Source organism: Conger conger, chromosome 4 (genome assembly GCF_963514075.1).
Source record: "Conger conger chromosome 4, fConCon1.1, whole genome shotgun sequence".
NCBI classification, from domain to species: domain Eukaryota; kingdom Metazoa; phylum Chordata; class Actinopteri; order Anguilliformes; family Congridae; genus Conger; species Conger conger.
Genome location: NC_083763.1, coordinates 1,056,399 through 1,079,318, shown reverse-complemented (window position 1 = coordinate 1,079,318; position 22,920 = coordinate 1,056,399). Strand labels below are relative to the sequence as shown.

Here is a 22,920-nt window from a genome sequence, read left to right as displayed (position 1 = left end):
GCTCCTTTCAGCTGTGCATTGTGGGACATATGCTGTACAGAGCACAGGTCTGATGGACAGTTCCTGCAGGAACCCTCTCTCCACCCACAATGACCTCTGGCCTCTCTCCATTCACAATGACCTCTGACCTCTCTCCATTCACAATGACCTCTGACCCCCTCCACCCACAATGACCTCTGACCTCTCTCTCGCACACACGCTCACCCTCACACACACACATACACACTCATACACACTCACACACACGCACTGTATGATATTATTGTAGTTAATCCATGGGGTTTTAAAACTATGATGTGTATATTTTCTGAAATGGTATATATTGTGTGTGCATGGTGTATTATTGTGATGTGTGTCAGTACTGCAGTACTCCCCTCTCTCCTCTGGGCGGCGCTGTTCAGTCCGACTCCCTGCAGCTTCATCTCAGGATGAGAGTGACTCTTCACAGCTGAGCACACAGGCCTGGGATCAGTGTTCAGCCTGGAGTCTGTGTTCATTCCCACCTGAGCACACAGGCCTGGGATCAGTGTTCAGCCTGGAGTCTGTGTTCGTTCCCACCTGAGCACACAGGCCTGGGATCAGTGTTCAGCCCGGAGTCTGTGTTCATTCCCACCTGAGCACACAGGGCTGGAGTCTGTGTTCAGCCTGTGTTCATTCACACAGTCAGGGCACATTCCTGTATGGAGGGAGAGCAGAGCAGTGGAGAGTGGAACAAGTTCAATCACTCATCTATTCATCTCTCCCTCTCACTCCCTCTCTCTCCCTCCCCCTCCCCCTCTCCCTCTCTCCTCTCCCCCTCCCTCTCTCTCTCTCTCCCAGGTGCTGGGCTGTGTTGGAGATCGTACCCCAGATGTCTGTTCAGAAAGCCTTAGAAGACGGTATCTGGAATAAGAGTGCATCCCCGCCAACGTACACACTGATCTACTCCAATGTGTCCCTGGAGCAGTGAGTACACAGTCATCTACTCCAGAGACTCTCTGGCAGTTACTGTACCTTACAGTTATTTATCTGACACGTTTTATCCCAAGCAACTTACAGTTGATTAAACTATGTAGGGGACAATGCCCCCAGGAGCAATGCAGGGTTAAGGGCCTTGATCAAGGGCCCAGTAGCTGCACTGATCTTACTGTGGCTACACCGGGGATCTAACCACCGACCTTGCGTGTCCCAGTCATGCACCTTAACCACTGCGCTACAGGCCGGCCTACAACCACCAACCCTCCAGGCGTGTAGTTTAGGCTGCCTGTATGCTGCAGAGACCCACGGGCTGGACTGAGCCCACAGCTCACAGTGTGGGGTGGTGAACGAGGCCATCACACTGGAGGAAGACCTAATGACCCCAGCACTGAGCACGAGGGAGCACTCCAACAGCCTTCGTTCTGCTCACAGTAGTGGTCTGTTTAAAGGTGCGGGTATAGTTTTTTTCTTGGTTTACCAAGAACTTGATTGCTAAATTAAATCAAATTGTATTTTAAAATGGGCCTTTTAAAGAGCAGTTGTATGAGAATGGCAGTTATATGATTGCTCTGTTTCACTTACGATGACTGTTGTCTTTTTGTTTGAAACAGCTCTTAATGCGTGTTTTGCTATTTATGGATTTGATGTTTTTAACTTGTGGAAGAACCTATGTAGGGGCGACATGGCTCAGTCGTCTCATTGGCTCAGGCAGTAAGAACAGTCGTCTCATTGGCTCAGCCAGTAAGAGCCGTCGTCTCATTGGCTCAGGCGGTAAGAGCAGTCATCTCATTGGCTCAGGCAGTAAGAGCAGTCGTCTGGCAGTCGGAGGGTTGCCGGTTCGATCTCCCACCCGGGCTGTGTCGAAGTGTCCCTGAGCAAGACACCTACCCCCAAATGCTCCTGACGAGCTGGTTGGGGCCTTGCATGGCAGCCAATCACCGTCGGTGTGTGAGTGTGTGTATGAATGGGTAAATGGAGAAGCATCAATTGTACAGAGCTTTGGATAAAGGCGCTATATAAATGCCAACCATTTTTTTTTTATTTGTAAGTCGCTTTGGATAAAGAAGCATTCCAACAGTATTCAACAATTTCAAAAGAAACAGTTTACCTTCCCAAACCTGTGCTGTGATTTCAGCTGAAACACATTATCGATCAGAGATCGTACCTATCGATCAGAGAGAGTACCTATCGATCAGAGATAGTACATTATCGATCAGAGATAGTACATTATCGATCAGAGATAGTACCTAATCGATCAGAGATAGTACATAATTGATCAGAGAGAGTACATAATCGATCAGAGATCGTACCTATCGATCAGAGATAGTACATAATTGATCAGAGAGAGTACATAATCGATCAGAGATCGTACCTATCGATCAGAGATAGTACATAATCGATCAGAGATAGCACATAATCGATCAGAGATCGTACCTATCGATCAGAGATCGTACCTATCGATCAGAGATAGTACATAATCGATCAGTGGTAGTACATAATCGATCAGAGACCATATATAATCGATCAGAGATAGTACACAATTGATCAGATGTAGTACATAATCGATCAGAGATAGTACCTATCGATCAGAGATTGTACCTATCTATCAGAGAGAGTACCTATCGATCACAGATAGTACATAATCGATCACAGATAGTACCTATCGATCAGAGATAGTACATAATCGATCAGAGATAGTACATAATCGATCAGAGATCATACCTATCAACCAGAGAGAACATAATCGATCAGAGACCATATATAACCGATCAGAGATAGTACATAATCGATCAGATGTAGTACATAATCGATCAGAGATTGTACCTATCTATCAGAGAGAGTACCTATCGATCACAGATAGTACATAATCGATCACAGATAGTACCTATCGATCAGAGATAGTACATAATTGTTTGAGGGAAGCAGGTTTTGTCCTTTTCTGCTCATTGCTTTTGATTAATTATAACATTTAGATTAATTGAAGATCTGTGTTGGTCACAGTACGGCTGCGTTATTTTATGTGTTGAAAGCAGCTCGTCCCCTGGGCCTGATGGAGGGGCTGTTGTTCACTGTCTGTGGATTGAGATTGTCGAGGAGCAGAAAGGATTTCTGTTGAACACCATGTGAATACGATTAACCCACAGTTCCCTCGCAGTTAAAACGTGATGCAAACAATGAAATTCGATATTTCCCTCGCTATAAGAGTAGCATAGCCTCAGCTAACTCCTGTTTTCTTCACAAACAAGTTATTTCTGTTCTCCTTAATGAAATATAAATCAGGTGTTAATTGTACGTGTTAATTGGCATAAGGTCTACACAAACAGCGCTTTAGTGCTTTTCAGACATATCCAATATTGTTGCCTGGAGCAACGGAATACAAATTTAATAAACAGTGAATCCAATCACAAACAGTTCAATTTGAGTATGTCACCACCCCGTCATAATTAGTTTTCATGACGATGTGTCACCAGCTGACGCAGTGAGTGTTGTGTTATGGAAATAATATACGCTTAAAGAGAACACATCTTTTTCTGTTTGAATCTAATAACCAATTGTGATTTTATTTTATTTATTTATTTTGCTCAGGTTCTTACAAGTTTTGTGCTTTTTTCCTAGTTATTTGTGACAGTCAACTTACAAATACACAGTTTGCAAGAAATATTTGCAAAGTGATGGTGAAAGGTTTATTGTGTTATAATTAACAAAAAATACTGCAGTCAGGATGCTGGGCTTCTAAAGAGCAACACTGCCCTCTGCAGGACACTGCCTGCATTAGCATGGAACTGTACTGACAGCAAGAGGTTAACAATTATTTCAGTTTTCCCTTTTTTATGTAATTTTTCCCCCCATTTCTAATCATTTTTTATAACTGTGTCTTCTCTCTGGCTGTCTTCTAATCTGTTAGGGATAGATGTGATGTATCAAAATACCGTCATTCTAACTCAATGTCTTAGAGTGAAATTAATCATCATTGGCAAATGGCTTTTTAAAAATTGAGTTGAGCCTAGCAGGCAGTTGTATTTCTGCATTGCTAGTTCAGTGTTCTTGCCTCGTGAGTAATGTTCCCACATCTGCAGCACTGCCCCTCCATAATAACCTCCAAATCTGCCCCCCCTCCCCCCAAAAAAAGAAATATGTAATAAAAATAAATAAACCAGGAAAATAGATATTTGGAATATAAATCTTTCCTATTTTAATCGAAATACCAAAATATTACAGTTTTTAAATAAGTGTATGAGGTCATTTGCTGCTTTTGGTTGCCGGGGGAACGCGGGGGTTTCATACTGTGAGGGGAGGGGGGGGGGACAGATGCTCTCTGTGTGGGGGTGCAGGTCTGTGTGGGGGTGCAGGTCTGTGTGGGGGTACAGGTCTGTGTGGGGGAGCAGGTCTGTGTGGGGGAGCAGGTCTGTGTGGGGGTGCAGGTCTGTGTGGGGGTGCAGGGTCTGTGTGGGGGTGCAGGTCTGTGTGGGGGTGCAGGTCTGTGTGGGGGTGCAGGGTCTGTGTGGGGGTGCAGGTCTGTGTGGGGGTGCAGGTCTGTGTGGGGGAGCAGGGTCTGTGTGGGGGTGCATGTCTGTGTGGGGTGCAGGGTCTGTGTGGGGGTGCAGGGGCCAGGGGCTGGACTGTTTCCCCAGGCTGGCAGAGCCCATGAATCACTCATACAGCGTGTCGCACCGAGACACAGAAACACTGATTATAAACCCGAGAGGGACAGAGAAGAAAGAGGGAAGAGAAAGCGAGAGAGGGAAGGAGAGGGAGAGATGGAGAGGGAGGAGGGATGAGATAGAGGGAGGGAGGAGAGGAGAGGAGAGAGAGAGAGAGAGAGAGAGAGAGAGAGAGAGAGAGAGAGAGAGAGAGAGAGAGAGAGAGAGAGAGAGAGAGAGAGAGAGAGAGAGAGAGAGAGAGAGAGAGAGAGAGAGAGAGAGCAGTGTGAAAGCAGTGTGAAACATGCCACAGCCTCAGTTTTCACGCGCGACTGGTCGCTGAAATCACAGGTGTAACAAAATCGAACCCTGGGATGTTTTTTTTGGTGCTGGGGGAATGGTCAGACACAGTGCAAGGCACAAGATACGATGTATCTACCTGTAAAACCAGGACCCCTACCTCACAGTTCAACACCAACACCAACGCCTACCCCTCCATCCAATCAATGATTTCATCAGGGGGCTCGTTTCCCTGGAGGTCCTGCTCTGAGCTGCCCACTCTGAGCCTCACGCTCCTCAGCCGAGAGGAACCGCTGGAGATACCGGGCCGGAGATACCGGGCCGGAGATACCGGGCCAGAGATACCGGGCCAGAGATACCGGGCCAGAGATACCGGGCCGGAGCTGCAGCGCCGAACACGCTCTCCCGGATCCGCTTCCTCTCAACGGAAATCATTAAAACCTGGAGACATTCATCTGCGGCAAAAGGCCACAGCTCTCCCTTGTACAACATCCGTCAGCTAATGCATATTTTAAAGAGGCAGCTGGAACTCAGGGAGGAGGGTTTCTGTGTTTGGGCAATACGGTGAACATTCATACAATATAATAAACCATCAGGTAGCAGTTGAAATTGTACTTCCCTCTAGGGTCTTTCAGCGAACTTATCCCTGGTTATGGGTATGCACTTTGTTGTACGTCGCTCTGGATAAGAGTGTCTACCAAATGCCAATAATGTAATCAGAGAGCCCTCTTCATGAGGGCTACTGTGGCACTGTTCGTTGTGGGGATTGTACTTAAGTGAGTGTTGCTGAGCGTTGCTGAGCATTGCTGGGAGTTGATGGGAGCTGCTGGGAGTTGATGGGAGCTGCTGGGAGTTGATGGGAGTTGCTGGGAGTTGATGGGAGCTGCTGGGAGTTGATGGGAGCTGCTGGGAGTTGATGGGAGCTGCTGGGAGTTGATGGGAGCTGCTGGGAGTTGATGGGAGTTGATGGGAGTTGCTGGGAGTTGATGGGAGCTGCTGGGAGTTGATGGGAGCTGCTGGGAGTTGATGGGAGCTGCTGGGAGTTGATGGGAGTTGATGGGAGCTGCTGGGAGTTGCTGGGAGTTGCTGGGAGTTGCTGGGAGTTGCTGGGAGTTGCTGGGAGCTGCTGGGAGTTGATGGGAGCTGCTGGGAGTTGCTGGGAGTTGCTGGGAGTTGCTGGGAGTTTCTGGGAGTCGCTGGGAGTCGCTGGGAGCTGCTGGGAGTTGATGGGAGTTGATGGGAGTTGATGGGAGCTGCTGGGAGTTGATGGGAGCTGCTGGGAGTTGCTGGGAGTTGCTGGGAGTTTCTGGGAGTCGCTGGGAGTCGCTGGGAGCTGCTGGGAGTTGATGGGAGTTGATGGGTGGCGTATCCTGTTCAGGCACTGTTCATACAGAATATACTTCAAGTAAGGTATCAAAAGAATAAGTAAAAAGACAGGCAGGATGGTTTTATACCTGCTTTAGTAACAGGCTGTTTCTGTCATTTTAAATTCCAAACGTCTCGGAGGCAGAGTGTTTCAGACGTGCTGCTGGTCAATGATCTGTAGAAACAGACAAAACCTGCGTGTGTTTGCCATAACAGGAGGGAATGTGTCCTAGTGTAACAGAAGAATCTTCTGACTCGCTCACTCATCTCTTCATCTGAATCCAAAACACGACTGTCCTGAAGTCTTATCGTTTCTTTCAGGATTGTAAAATCCCTGAGCCGCTAACACAGTTAGGAACCTGTGGTCCAAATCACTTCTGTTTTGGGAATACCCGCTTGGTCTTTAGTCCCGCGGTGTGTGGTCCCGGCTAGCGGCTCTGGTGTAGCCGCGCTCCGCTCGTACAGACGGGGTTCTGTACGCTGTCCAACATGTGAGAGGCAGGAGAGCAGCAGTCTAATGATGGGAGGGGAGGATGGTGGTGCAGGAATCAGACAGGAAATGACGTATCGGGCAGGAAATGATGTATCGGGCAGGAAATGATGTAGCGGACTGCTTTTCACACTGTAGGGAAATGAGATGTATTCATGAGCTGCTGTCATCTGGCTTTCAGAACGTTCAGCTTGTGCGGTCCAGACCTGGGTGAAGTATGTTTTGGATTGAAATACGTTTCGTACGTACGTTACTTCACCGGTGTCTGGGGTACTGGAAGTTGGATCCTCGGAAGTAAAAAACTACTAACCCCGCCCTCTGGTCCTCCTGATTTGATCAATCAACCACAGAAAAGTATTTGAATCCAAAAGAATTGTATTTGGTCTGGGGTGGTCTCGTTCGCCGTAAGAGGAAACGGGACTAAATGAGCAGATCTGCCTGATGCCTGAGATGAGTGTTCGATGGAATTCCATTTTACCACATCTTATCTTAAACTTAGCTTCAACTTCCTCACTTTTCCATTTAGATAAATGCTTCTGCTTTCTCTGCACAACGCACCAAATGCCTTGGATATAGCCTGTTGCCAAGTCTGTGAAGTAATTCTGTATTTTTTTTTTTTTTACTTTAGTGGAAAGTGAGTTTCTCAGGAAGTTGATAAAAGTCCCCGTGGCGATTAAGAAACCTTTTAAATATGAGAGGGACAGAGGGGATGGCCTTACCTGTGCCCCTCTATAACACGCCACACTGCTACAGCAGGGCCTTACCTGTGCCCCTCTATAACACGCCACACTGCTACAGCAGGGCCTTACCTGTGCCCCTCTATAACACGCCACACTGCTACAGCAGAGCCTTACCTGTGCCTTCATAACACGCCACACTGCTACAGCAGGGCCTTACCTGTGCCCCTCTATAACACGCCACACTGCTACAGCAGGGCCTTACCTGTGCCCCTCTATAACACGCCACACTGCTACAGCAGGGCCTTACCTGTGCCTTCATAACACGCCACACTGCTACAGTAGGGCTTTAACTGTGCTTGAACACCAGATTCAGGGGCTGACAGACACATTACAGACAGTGTGAGACACATGCACATTCATTAATTCATTCATTCATTATCCTCACCCGCTTATTCTGAACAGGGTCGCAGGGGGGCTGGAGCCTATCCCAGCATACATTGGGCGAAAGGCCAGTCCATCGCAGGGCACACACACCATTCACTCACACACACACTCATACCTATGGGCAATTTAGACTCTCCAATCAGCCTGACCTGCAAAGCCTGTCTTTGGACTGTGGGAGGAAACCGAAGTACCCGGAGGAAACCCACGCAGACACGGGGAGAACATGCAAACTCCACACAGAAAGGCCCCGGCCGACGGGGATTCAAACCCAAGACCTCCTTGCTATGAGGCGGCAGTGCTACCCACTGCACCATCCGTACCGCCCACATTCACAGACAGTGAGATATTAATTCCAGACCAAAAGCCAAGTGTCCTCATCATTTGTTTATTTAATTTCCAGTGAAAGAGGGAGTTGTGGTGTAAGAAGTTTGTTGCTTACTGTGGATCAGGTTCAAAGCTGTGCTTTTTAGGCGAAAGCTTCTGTTCATTTACAAAGGAGAACTGGCAAGAGAAAAAACACAAAAACTGTTCTGTAACATCTGCTCTCCGCGTCACCTTAAAGCCATTATTATTATTATTATTCATGAGCTCCAGACTGGCTTGTATAATCTTTCAAATAATTATTCGCAGGTCCTGATCTCAAGTTCTCAACATGTAGGCTAGTGACTGGGCTCTGCCAGTGAACGCTTATCGTAGTTTCTGTGGGTGCATCATGCCTCCTTGTCTCCCGTATCCCAGAAACTAAAATGTGCAAATACGGTTGCCGTGGGGACGTGAGTAGTCGGCTGGAGAGAGGATGAAAGAGATCTGCAGTTCTCCCCGCTCTCGTCGGAAGGCCCCATGGTTACGGCTCCTTTTCATGTTCCGCGCGGCGCATTTCCCCTTTAATTGGAGCTGTTGTGAACGAGGCGATCACTCTGTTCATACCCCCAAACGCTGCCATCTCTTGCCTTGCTGTTTGCGGATTTTCTGTGTGAAAATGAGCTTGCTTGTGTGTGACAGTGTAACATAAGGCCATGTTATGTTCGGTGACCAAAAAAAAAAAAAGAAAAGAAGCACAAACCCCAAGAAACTACAACAGGCATGTCTGCTAAGCGAGCGCGTACAGTGGCGTGAAAAGAATAAAATGTTTAAACGGTTTGTTAACTGTGTGCGAAGTGTAGCCGGTGTGCTGTTCGTTTTAACAGATAAACTGTCTCGCTACAGATCGCTGAATCCTCGGGGAAAAACAGATGATCCGCATTAATATTTTCTATGTTACCGCGTTTCACATTTTTATTTTCGTTCAAGTTGCATTACTGACGTTAAGAGATAAATCTCACCCTTCTCTCAACGGCATCAGCTGAACGCCGTAGTGTTTCTCAAACTCGATTTTTCAATGTCTTCTCTGTGCAGCTCAATCTCTCCGGTTATGCTCTCTCTCTCACACACACAGGATGAACTGCCTCTTAATTTAGCCCACCGCCGCCTCTCATACTGAAATGCCTGGCTGGCTTTGTTGCGCCGCCAAAGTTAGACACGCTTTTCTGAAATGTTTCACTCAGGTTTTCGTTTTCCGTTTTGTCGCAGGTCGGAGAGAGCCGGGGAGATAGCTACCATCCCACTGACGAAGGTAAGCTGTGCCCTCAACCGCTCGCCTGAGTGACGTGTGCAGCGCTGGAAGTCCAGCTGTCACTTTCTCATCTCCGGCGAGTCTGATATGAAGATCACTAGGACGTGAAGAGAGATCCTTTGAGCGCAAATACACATTTAAGGAAGTATTTAACTTGCTAATTGCGTTTCAGCTAAGTTCATATAGGCTCGATATGGGCTACCGGTACTCATGATAAACAGACCACATAAAAAAGATGGCAATAGTTTGTTTTTGTTGTTGTTGTGAAGCTACTTCACTTGTGACTGGCTAATGTAGCTAGCGTGCTAGCGTAACCAGTACTAGTATGTGTGGCTGATCTAAATGCTAGTTTACCCAGTGCTAGTCTCAGTGTGGTTAATCTCAGGGCACTCCTAGGGGGCAGCTGGCTGTGGTGTATTTAGGATCAGTCCTGTGGGGAACAGCGCCCCCTGCTGCCCATGACTGTGCTGACACTGCAGCTTGTCGAGACCCTGATGGGGGATCGGTGGGGATCTGTGCGGATGTTTTGGTTCAGACATTGTTTTGGCAGGACGCATGTTGCTGCTTGTTGTGGTTTGGCGCATATTTATTGTGGGATTCACTTGCTCAGATGCCATCTTTTCTACAATTTTACCCACATGGATGCATTTGAGGTTCCCCTTTAGGGCGTTTACTCACAGGCAGGGGAAGGAGACACAGCTGGGTGTAATTTACTGGACTGAGGGTTTGTCGGATGCTGACGTTGTGAGTGTCTTTTATACTCATCTTATTTCTGGATGAGTGCCTGGCCAGTGCCTGGGCCCTGCGTCACCCCCACCTGGCCGTCAGTCCAGCGCTGTTTGTGGCTTCTCCTCTCCCCTATTCAGGAATGTGCTTTGCTGTGGTTAATTGCCACAGCCTGAGGCTAAAAAAAGAAACAAGAAAGTTGTTTGGCAGCGGAAGGGGCAGAATTGCAGGCTTAATTACCAATATGAGTGGGCTGGCGGAGTTTTGTGTGGGGAAAAAACGCTCGGCAGATCCTAGCTCTCCCGGTTGAAGGCGACTCGCCCCGGTTGAAGGGTTCCCTCCTACAGAGGCGTGGTTTTATTCCCGGTGCCCGTGACTGAGACCAGCCCAGTGTGCTGTCAGCGAGGGCTAACCTTAGCGCTGAAACATACTGCCCCTCCCACAGCTTGACCTGCATTCTGTACTTGTTCTGATGACCTTCGGTATGCACGTACTGTACGGCGCTACAGATAGACGTGTCTGCCAAATACATGCAATGCAGCAGTCCTGGTGTGCTGGGGTCCTCACTCCTGGTCCTGGAGAGCCACAGGGTGTGCTGGGGTCCTCACTCCTGGTCCTGGAGAGCTGCAGGGTGTGCTGGGGCCCTCATTCCTGGTCCTGGAGAGCCGCAGGGTGTGCTGGGGTCCTCATTCCTGGTCCTGGAGAGCCACAGGGTGTGCTGGGGTCCTCACTCCTGGTCCTGGAGAGCCACAGGGTGTGCTGGGGTCCTCACTCCTGGTCCTGGAGAGCTGCAGGGTGTGCTGGGGCCCTCATTCCTGGTCCTGGAGAGCCGCAGGGTGTGCTGGGGTCCTCATTCCTGGTCCTGGAGAGCCACAGGGTGTGCTGGGGTCCTCACTCCTGGTCCTGGAGAGCCACAGGGTGTGCTGGGGTCCTCACTCCTGGTCCTGGAGAGCTGCAGGGTGTGCTGGGGCCCTCACTCCTGGTCCTGGAGAGCCGCAGGGTGTGCTGGGGTCCTCATTCCTGGTCCTGGAGAGCCACAGGGTGTGCTGGGGTCCTCACTCCTGGTCCTGGAGAGCCGCAGGGTGTGCTGGGGTCCTCATTCCTGGTCCTGGAGAGCCACAGGGTGTGCTGGGGTCCTCACTCCTGGTCCTGGAGAGCTGCAGGGTGTGCTGGGGCCCTCACTCCTGGACCTAGAGCAATAAAAGCATAAAACATTTTTTTGTGTTGTTATTGACTTCATCTTCTGCTGTAAAATAAGATTTCTAGACCGGAGGTAAGACCCATTATGTGTTACTGGTGGAATAAGAATGATCAGGTGGTCATATTTACAGTGCAGCGCACAGAGTATAGTATAGTATAGTGGAGTATGGTTTAGTTTAGTATAGTACAGTGTAGGTTAGTTTTATAACAGCACTGAGAGGGCATGAAGCAGCCTGCTCTGGATCACTGACTGGAGAAAGCACAGTCCCTTCCTGCCTGTCACGTGATTGGACAGAGGAATACTCAGTCACTTACTGCCTGTCAGGTGATTGGATGGAGGAATGCACAGTCAGTTATTGCCTGTCAGGTGATTGGACGGAGGAATGCTAAGTCATTTAATACCTGTCAGGTGATTGGACGAAGGACTCCTAAGCCACTTGCTGCCTGGCGGATGATTGGCAGGTGAGATTTGGGGGTGTTTATTAGAGTCCTTGTGAAGCAGCAGCCGGGGAAGACTCTCTGTGTGCGGAGAGGCCTGCTGGACTGTTAGAGCGTGCGAGGAGACCGGCCCGTGTGTGTGACTGTGGGGTTGACCTGGACCTGGACCTGGACCTGGATCTGGACCTGTAAACCCAAACCCAGGTGCACCTGTCTGTGCATAATGACCACCCCAGAGGGGCAGAATCCTGGCTCTGAAGGTCGCATGGTGGACAGAACTCACGGCAGGACTTTTACTTCCTGGCCCCTGGACTTCCTGCTTCTGCCAGTCCATAAAATGTGGCTTCTGTTTACAGTTTTATTGGACGCATTTGAGCTGAATCATGGGTAAAATCAAGCCGTAAAAAGGTAGATGTGTTTGTGTAAACGAGGCATTTCTAGCCTGCTTCAATTCTGGTTCAAATCCACCGCCATGTCAGCACCAGTCCAGCTTACCCTGTTCAGTTCTGGATTCTCACTCTGCAGTGTGCAGAAATACTTTGGCACGTTTGGCGCATTACTGAGAAATTACGAGTTTATCAGTCTTCAGTTCTCCCCTGAGTTTTTAATCCTAGATATGCCCGGTTGGATCTCTTGCCACTGCCTTTGTTCATTTCATGCAGTTTGCTGTTCATTGCAGTAGTTTTGTTCCTATTTGCATGACTTCCTTTACTGTTCAGGTTGGTTGACAGGTTGTCGATCGAGCTGGCGGTTTTCGCGCTCGCTGTGTCTCCTGGGATTGAACCTCCCTCTGTGTGAGGCACTTGTGTTTGGACTGTGAGTCGTTCTGCTTAAGAGCGTCTGCTAAATGCCAGTAAGTGTCTCATCAAAGTCCGCTTTTTTGGCAGGCTTAATTTATTCGAAGATACATCTGTCTTCATAAACATTAAGAGGACCTTTCCACATATTTTTCACACTGGAATTATAATATTAATGGATTAAAACAACACTGTCTACTGTGTCCCTTTCAGGTTCTCTGTCTATCAATTATCTTTGAAAATTTCAGCCCATAGTTTAGATAGGGATTATCTTTTAATTTTGTGTTTTGTGGGTAGTTATCTGTCTTACATTAAATGAGTACAAGAACACAAGTAAGTGGAAATCTAAATGAATGGTTTTAGTTTTCACATTTATTTTTCAGGAAGAATGAAACATGCATTCGGTTTTCAGGGTCAGTCTACAGCCTAGTGGTTAAGGAACATGACTCAGACCCGGATGGTTGGTGGGTGTAGCCACAATAAGATCTGCACCCATTAATACATAAGGCAGGGATTTTGATATTTCGGTCAGTAAACAGGGTGGTCTATGTGAGGTTATCCATCATGCAGCGAAATGCATAAGCTTGCTGTGTGATCCCCTTTGACACCACCCACAGGCAATCAGCAGAAGCCCCGCCCACTGGAACGGGCCCCTCCCATGACAAACAGGCCCCTCCCACATTACGCTGGCAGAAACTCCGCCCACATGTCAGTGCTCTGAGGCAGAATGTTACTGACACGTTCGTTAGACAGGCAATACGTTGTTTTTTTCCCCTCTTCTTGTAGAATGTTTTCTGAAGTTGTCTTGTGGGAAGCGCTCCACCTGGGGCGTGCTCTCTTCTGCGGTGCCGCCAGGGGACTGTTTCTCAGCTCAGGATAAGTTAACGCTCAGATTAAACGTTACCCTTTCCAAGAAAACAATTTTTCACATCTGAGCCATTCCAGGCTTTGCTGTGAAAAATACATTTTTCCCGTATCGTTCCCAAGGCTGGCGTTCCCAAACCCAGCGCAGAGGGGCGAGGCGGGAGCCCTGATGAATAATGTATCGCTGCGGATATTTCCGACACAACCCCGCTTTCCCCTTAATTCCATAACACTTCCTCAGTCTCTTGAACGGAAGCCATTTTGTGGCAAGATTTGGGAGCCTGCTTGCATACACCTGTGTGTGTCATTTCCTGTGTGTAGGCAGATGCAGTGTACGTGGGACTATAGCCAGCTATGTTTGGCTTATTCACACTCACTGTTACTTGTTTCGTTTCTGAAAGCAAGATCCTTTTTTTCAGGTTTATCCTGGAAACATTAATTTACATGTGTCATAATCAATTGTTTCCTTTTGCCTCGTTGAGTCGTGTCTGATCATACTGTAGAACATTTTTCACCCAAATTATTGCCTTTCATTTTGTCACAGAAAGGCGCCTTGCTGCAGAGATCACTGCTTCAGCGTATGATGAATAATTCATGCTTAGTTGGCGGCAGATATTGTGCTGGTTTACTCTGCACATTCTTTTGCTGTCTCTGTAATGAATCCCTTCTCTTTTTCAACGAGCTCTCACCAGTCTGCAAACACAGTGTTTGATGTTGTTGTTTTTGAATTGTCAGATTGAAGATGTGCGTTTGAGTGGGACTGCTGTTCAGCCATCTCTGCCTCAGATTTGATATTTCAATACTGAGACTGCAGCCCACACACGCTAACAACTCCCACACGCTAACAACTACAACACTCTAACACAGCCCACACCCTACCACACGCTAACAACTCCAACACGTTAACAACGCTCGTACGCTAACAACTCCCACACGCTAACAACTACAACACTCTAACACAGCCCACACCCTACCACACGCTAACAACTCCAACACGTTAACAACTCCCGTACGCTAACAACTCCCACACGCTAACAACTACAACACACTAACACAGCCCACACCCTACCACACGCTAACAACTCCAACACGTTAACAACTCTCGTACGCTAACAACTCCCACACGCTAACAACTACAACACTCTAACACAGCCCACACCCTACCACACGCTAACAACTCCAACACATTAACAACTCTCGTACGCTAACAACTCCCACACGCTAACAACTACAACACACTAACACAGCCCACATGCTACCACACGCTAACAACTCCAACACGTTAACAACTCTCGATTCCCAACCCTGTTCTACTTGTTAATTTCAACCCTAATTAGACTAATTAGTAGCTCGATGAGATCTCTAGCTGTTGCATGAGGTGTGCTTTGTTAGGGTTGGAGTGAAAGCCAACAGGATGGTAGACCTCCAGGAACAGGGTTGGAAACCACTGCCCTAATAATAATAATAATAATACGGCATGTGTAATTATATTTATAACATCACTTTAAGTTTTATAGTTTTGTTTTATAGCCACTCCAGACCACTCCACTCGTATTCTTGTTCAGAGCATTAATGAAGGTGTTTTATATTCTTACATTCTAACGGCTAGATCTCTGTTGTGTTTATTCCACATTAATTTATGGCTTCCTATTGACAGACGTCTGAAGGAAAATGTACTTGACTTTGCAGTTCCTCATTCATGCATCGATCTTCACTGGAGACCAGATACGCATCCCACGCTGCATTGCGCCTGATGGCTGACGCTAGTTTCCTGATTGTTTCACAGTGGCTGACAGCCAGACCGCCCAGCAGACACCAGACACATTTCATATTCACATTTGCAGTATGAATATTTGAGTGCCTGTGGGGCTATGTGGCTTTCCCTTGTGGCTTGGATAGCGGCCCTGGCGAAGCCCCGCCCCCCCCCCCAGCAGCATCGCTATAGCGATGGTCCTTCAGGTGACATCACCTCCTGGTGCGGAAGACTTCAGAATAAGAGCGCGGCCCTTTGGGTGACATCGCCTCCGGCCGTGGGAGACTTCAGAGTAAGAGCGTGTCCCGGGGTCAATGTGCGTTTCATTAGCGCTGCGCTTGGAGAGTTGTTGAGGGAATTTAGCGCTTAATAAAAGAGGCAAACTCCCTGGTGTCCCCGGCAACGGAGCACAGTGCAGCTGGAGTCACGAGCCTGAGGTCACGACGGATACACTCACCTCAGACACGCTCTAGTATACACTGACCTCAGACACACACTAGTATACACTCACCTCAGACACGCTCTAGTATACACTGACCTCAGACACACACTAGTATACACTCACCTCAGACACACACTAGTATACACTCACCTCAGACACACTCTAGTATACACTGACCTCAGACACACTAGTATACACTCACCTCAGACACGCTCTAGTATACACTGACCTCAGACACGCTCTAGTATACACTGACCTCAGACACGCTCTAGTATACACTGACCTCAGACACGCTCTAGTATACACTCACCTCAGACACGCTCTAGTATACACTGACCTCAGACACGCTCTAGTATACACTCACCTCAGACACGCTCTAGTATACACTGACCTCAGACACGCTCTAGTATACACTCACCTCAGACACACTCTAGTATACACTCACCTCAGACACACTAGTATACACTCACCTCAGACACACTCTAGTATACACTCACCTCTGACACGCTCTAGTATACACTCACCTCAGACACGCTCTAGTATACACTCACCTCAGACACACTCTAGTATACACTCACCTCAGACACACTAGTATACACTCACCTCAGACACACTCTAGTATACACTCACCTCAGACACACACTAGTATACACTGACCTCAGACACGCTCTAGTATACACTCACCTCAGACACACTCTAGTATACACTCACCTCAGACACGCTCTAGTATACACTCACCTCAGACACACTAGTATACACTCACCTCAGACACACTCTAGTATACACTCACCTCTGACACGCTCTAGTATACACTCACCTCAGACACGCTCTAGTATACACTCACCTCAGACACACTCTAGTATACACTCACCTCAGACACACTAGTATACACTCACCTCAGACACACTCTAGTATACACTCACCTCAGACACACTCTAGTATACACTCACCTCAGACACACTCTAGTATACACTCACCTCAGACACACTCTAGTATACACTCACCTCAGACACACACTAGTATACACTCACCTCAGACACACTCTAGTATACACTCACCTCAGACACACTCTAGTATACACTGACCTCAGACACGCTCTAGTGTACACTCACCTCAGACACACTCTAGTATACACTGACCTCAGACACGCTCTAGTGTACACTCACCTCAGACACACTCTAGTATACACTGACCTCAGACACACTCTAGTATACACTGACCTCAGACACACTCTAGTATACACTCACCTCAGACACACTCTAGTATACACTCACCTCAGACACACTCTAGTATACACTCACCTCAGACACACTCTAGTATACACTCACCTCAGACACACTCTAGTATACACTCACCTCAGACACGCACTAGTATACACTGACCTCAGACACACACTAGTATACACTCACCTCAGACACGCACTAGTATACACTGACCTCAGACACACACTAGTATACACTCACCTCAGACACACTAGTATACACTCACCTCAGACACGCACTAGTATACACTGACCTCAGACACACACTAGTATACACTCACCTCAGACACGCTCTAGTATACACTCACCTCAGACACACTCTAGTATACACTCACCTCAGACACACTCTAGTATACACCTCAGACACACTCTAGTATACACTCACCTCAGACACGCACTAGTATACACTCACCTCAGACACACTCTAGTATACACTCACCTCAGACACACTCTAGTATACACTCACCTCAGACACGCTCTAGTATACACTCACCTCAGACACACTCTAGTATACACTCACCTCAGACACACTCTAGTATACACCTCAGACACACTCTAGTATACACTCACCTCAGACACACTCTAGTATACACTCACCTCAGACACACTCTAGTATACACTCACCTCAGACACACTCTAGTATACACTCACCTCAGACACACTCTAGTATACACTCACCTCAGACACACTCTAGTATACACTCACCTCAGACACACTCTAGTATACACTCACCTCAGACACACTCTAGTATACACTCACCTCAGACACACACTAGTATACACTCACCTCAGACACACACTAGTATACACTCACCTCAGACACGCGCTAGTATACACTCACCTCAGACACGCGCTAGTATACACTCACCTCAGACACACTCTAGTATACACTCACCTCAGACACACACTAGTATACACTCACCTCAGACACACACTAGTATACACTCACCTCAGACACGCTCTAGTATACACCTCAGACATACTCTAGTATACACTTCAGACACACTCTAGTATACACCTCAGACACGCTCTAGTATACACTCACCTCAGACACACTCTAGTATACACTGACCTCAGACACGCTCTAGTATACACTCACCTCAGACACACTCTAGTATACACTCACCTCAGACACACACTAGTATACACTCACCTCAGACACACTAGTATACACTCACCTCAGACACGCGCTAGTATACACTCACCTCAGACACACACTAGTATACACCTCAGACACACTCTAGTATACACTCACCTCAGACACACTCTAGTATACACTCACCTCAGACACGCTCTAGTATACACTCACCTCAGACACACACTAGTATACACCTCAGACACACTCTAGTATACACTCACCTCAGACACACTCTAGTATACACCTCAGACACGCTCTAGTATACACTCACCTCAGACACACTCTAGTATACACTCACCTCAGACACGCTCTAGTATACACTCACCTCAGACACGCTCTAGTATACACTGACCTCAGACACACTCTAGTATACACTCACCTCAGACACACTCTAGTATACACTCACCTCAGACACACTCTAGTATACACTCACCTCAGACACACACTAGTATACACTCACCTCAGACACGCTCTAGTATACACTCACCTCAGACACACACTAGTATACACCTCAGACACACTCTAGTATACACTCACCTCAGACACACTCTAGTATACACCTCAGACACACTCTAGTATACACTCACCTCAGACACACTCTAGTATACACTCACCTCAGACACACTCTAGTATACACTCACCTCAGACACACTCTAGTATACACTCACCTCAGACACGCTCTAGTGTACACTCACCTCAGACACACTCTAGTATACACTCACCTCAGACACACTCTAGTATACACTCACCTCAGACACACACTAGTATACACTCACCTCAGACACGCGCTAGTATACACTCACCTCAGACACGCTCTAGTGTACACTCACCTCAGACACACTCTAGTATACACTCACCTCAGACACACTCTAGTATACACTGACCTCAGACACACTAGTATACACTCACCTCAGACACGCTCTAGTGTACACTCACCTCAGACACACACTAGTATACACTCACCTCAGACACACTCTAGTATACACTCACCTCAGACACACACTAGTATACACTCACCTCAGACACGCGCTAGTATACACTCACCTCAGACACGCTCTAGTATACACTGACCTCAGACACGCTCTAGTATACACTCACCTCAGACACGCTCTAGTATACACTCACCTCAGACACGCGCTAGTATACACTCACCTCAGACACGCTCTAGTATACACCTCAGACACACACTAGTATACACTCACCTCAGACACACACTAGTATACACCTCAGACACGCTCTAGTATACACTGACCTCAGACACACTCTAGTATACACTCACCTCAGACACGCTCTAGTATACACTCACCTCAGACACGCTCTAGTATACACTCACCTCAGACACACACTAGTATACACTCACCTCAGACACACACTAGTATACACCTCAGACACGCTCTAGTATACACTCACCTCAGACACACTCTAGTATACACCTCACCTCAGACACACACTAGTATACACTCACCTCAGACACGCACTAGTATACACCTCAGACACGCTCTAGTATACACTCACCTCAGACACACTCTAGTATACACCTCACCTCAGACACGCACTAGTATACACCTCAGACACGCTCTAGTATACACCTCAGACACGCACTAGTATACACTCACCTCAGACACGCTCTAGTATACACTCACCTCAGACACGCTCTAGTATACAATCACCTCAGACACGCGCTAGTATACACTCACCTCAGACACGCACTAGTATACACTCACCTCAGACACACTCTAGTATACACTCACCTCAGACACACTCTAGTATACACTCACCTCAGACACGCTCTAGTATACACTCACCTCAGACACACTCTAGTATACACCTCACCTCAGACACACACTAGTATACACTCACCTCAGACACGCACTAGTATACACCTCAGACACACACTAGTATACACTCACCTCAGACACGCACTAGTATACACCTCAGACACGCACTAGTATACACTCACCTCAGACACGCTCTAGTATACACTCACCTCAGACACGCTCTAGTATACACTCACCTCAGACACACACTAGTATACACTCACCTCAGACACGCTCTAGTATACACCTCAGACACGCACTAGTATACACCTCAGACACACTCTAGTATACACTCACCTCAGACACGCTCTAGTATACGCTCACCTCAGACACGCGCTAGTATACACTCACCTCAGACACGCTCTAGTATACACTCACCTCAGACACACTCTAGTATACACTCACCTCAGACACACTCTAGTATACGCTCACCTCAGACACACACTAGTATACACCTCAGACACGCACTAGTATACACCTCAGACGCGCTAGTATACACCTCAGACACACTCTAGTATACACTCACCTCAGACACACACTAGTATACGCTCACCTCAGACACACTCTAGTATACACTCACCTCAGACACACACTAGTATACACTGACCTCAGACACGCTCTAGTATACACTCACCTCAGACACACTCTAGTATACACTCACCTCAGACACGCTCTAGTATACACTCACCTCAGACACACTAGTATACACTCACCTCAGACACACTCTAGTATACACTCACCTCTGACACGCTCTAGTATACACTCACCTCAGACACGCGCTAGTATACACTCACCTCAGACACACTCTAGTATACGCTCACCTCAGACACACACTAGTATACACCTCAGACACGCGCTAGTATACACCTCAGACACGCACTAGTATACACCTCAGACGCGCTAGTATACACCTCAGACACACTCTAGTATACACTTCAGACACGTGCTAGTATACACCTCAGACACGTGCTAGTATACACTCACCTCAGACACACACTAGTATACACCTCAGACACGCACTAGTATACACCTCAGACGCGCTAGTATACACCTCAGACACACTCTAGTATACACTTCAGACACGTGCTAGTATACACCTCAGACACGTGCTAGTATACACTCACCTCAGACACACACTAGTATACACCTCAGACACACACTAGTATACACCTCAGACAAACACTAGTATACACTTCAGACACGCGCTAGTATACCCCTCAGACACACACTAGTATACACCTCAGACACGCACTAGTATACACCTCAGACACGCTCTAGTATACACTCACCTCAGACACACTCTAGTATACACTGACCTCAGACACACACTAGTATACACCTCAGACACGCGCTAGTATACACCTCAGACATACTCTAGTATACACTTCAGACACACTCTAGTATACACCTCAGACACGCACTAGTATACACCTCAGACACACTCTAGTATACACTCACCTCAGACATGCGCTAGTATACACTCACCTCAGACACGCTCTAGTATACACTCACCTCAGACACGCTCTAGTATATAAACTGCTGTGTTAGCCAACCCCCAAATCTGCACTGCACCAGGTTAGCCAACACCCCAGCCCACACAGGAATTAGGCAAATTCCATCTGGAAGAGAGTGGATACTGGGGCATAATCTGGAAGGGGCTCCTACGGAACGGGGTTCCATTTCCTGTGAGCTTGTTTTGTTTTTTGCTTTTTTTGCTTTTCTGCTTTTTTGCTTTTTTATGTTGCTCCCTGGGTCAGAACAGGTGAGATAATGCCTTATGATGGCGATATGTTGGTTTGATCTGCTCAGGGTAGGTTTGAAATCAATTAAACAGGAACTGTTTCAGATAAAGTCAGTAATGACTTCCTGTGGATCGAATATGAACATGTGCAGTTACCCCAGACGGTTGTTAATGGGGTAATTGATGCGTGGAGAGCCAGAATGGAGAATCATGCAGGTTTACTTTAATTAATGATTCTCCTGGAGACCTGACAAAATGTATATTCTTTCTCACATAAATCGTGTTTGGACATTTAGGCATTTAGCTGCTTTTCCTGTGTAAAGAGATCGACTGTGTATAATGTAGATGCATTAGTGAACAATGCAGGTGTTTATGGAAACACAGGTAGCTCACATTTGAGTGTGAATAAAAATAATCAATATGTAAAATCATTTTAAAAAATGTATATCAATACTTCATGAAATGATACCAAGCCACCATTAGAGTGGCCCTGTGCTCATATTTACTGATTCTGGACAAACTAAATATGCGATACTCACCTAACCCAATCAGAAACACCCTGAACATGAACACGTAGTTACTATGTGTAGGTGACATTTTGCCTGTTTGTGTGTGTCCAATGAGAGAACGTAGAAAAACACACACACTGAACTGGTCTTCTGTTCCAGACAGCACGTGATGCCCTAATGCTGATCTCTGTGTCAGTTTTTCATGGACGGGCAGAAAATAAATACCACTTGGCACAGGGTGGCAGACTAACTTCGCCCCTAGTATTCCTGATTATAAATCATAAAATGAATGTTGCCCAGAAGTTGAGCACTCCATTATTTCCTAATTGTGAGGTTAAGCAGGCCAGGTGTTTGGCTGCCCCAGGTGTGTGCGTGAGGGCGTATTCAGCGGCGGTGCCGTCTGTGTGCCACCTGTCACCTTCCCGTCAAGGCCGAAGCAATCAGGAACGGGACAGAGGTGAGGGGGGAGCGGGCGTGGCATCTCGTCTCTCCGACATGGGCGGCGCTCCCAGGTGCTCATAATCCGGTTTTCCTCAACATTCCGGATCACCTTGGAATTGTGAGGGAAAGGTGACGCTGTTGTGTGAGGTGTGTGTGTTCGTCCGTCTCTCTCCCACTGGCAGCTGCCCAATGCTCAGATCCCCCTGAACCGGGACAGGGCGGAAGTTTAATAAGGAAATAATATGTTTATTACAGGACACCTGCTGGAGGGCTTTCAGCTTACTGCTGGCCCTGAGGAGGGGGGG

At 47.4% G+C, this 22,920-nt stretch overlaps 1 protein-coding gene across 2 annotated transcripts in view; it reads left to right on the top strand.

The window, feature by feature from the left end:
• si:ch211-51h4.2 (uncharacterized) overlaps positions 1 to 22,920 on the top strand; it is a 121,351-nt gene that overhangs the window by 83,881 nt on the left and 14,550 nt on the right. For both annotated transcript variants that reach the window (XR_009708642.1, XM_061240638.1), the window contains exons 12-13: positions 820 to 945; positions 9,447 to 9,489. Coding sequence is in view for 1 of the 2 variants with exons in the window: in XM_061240638.1 (XP_061096622.1) it covers positions 820 to 945; positions 9,447 to 9,489 (169 nt within the window). In the remaining variant the exon portion in view is untranslated. The remainder of the gene's footprint in view (positions 1 to 819; positions 946 to 9,446; positions 9,490 to 22,920) is intronic.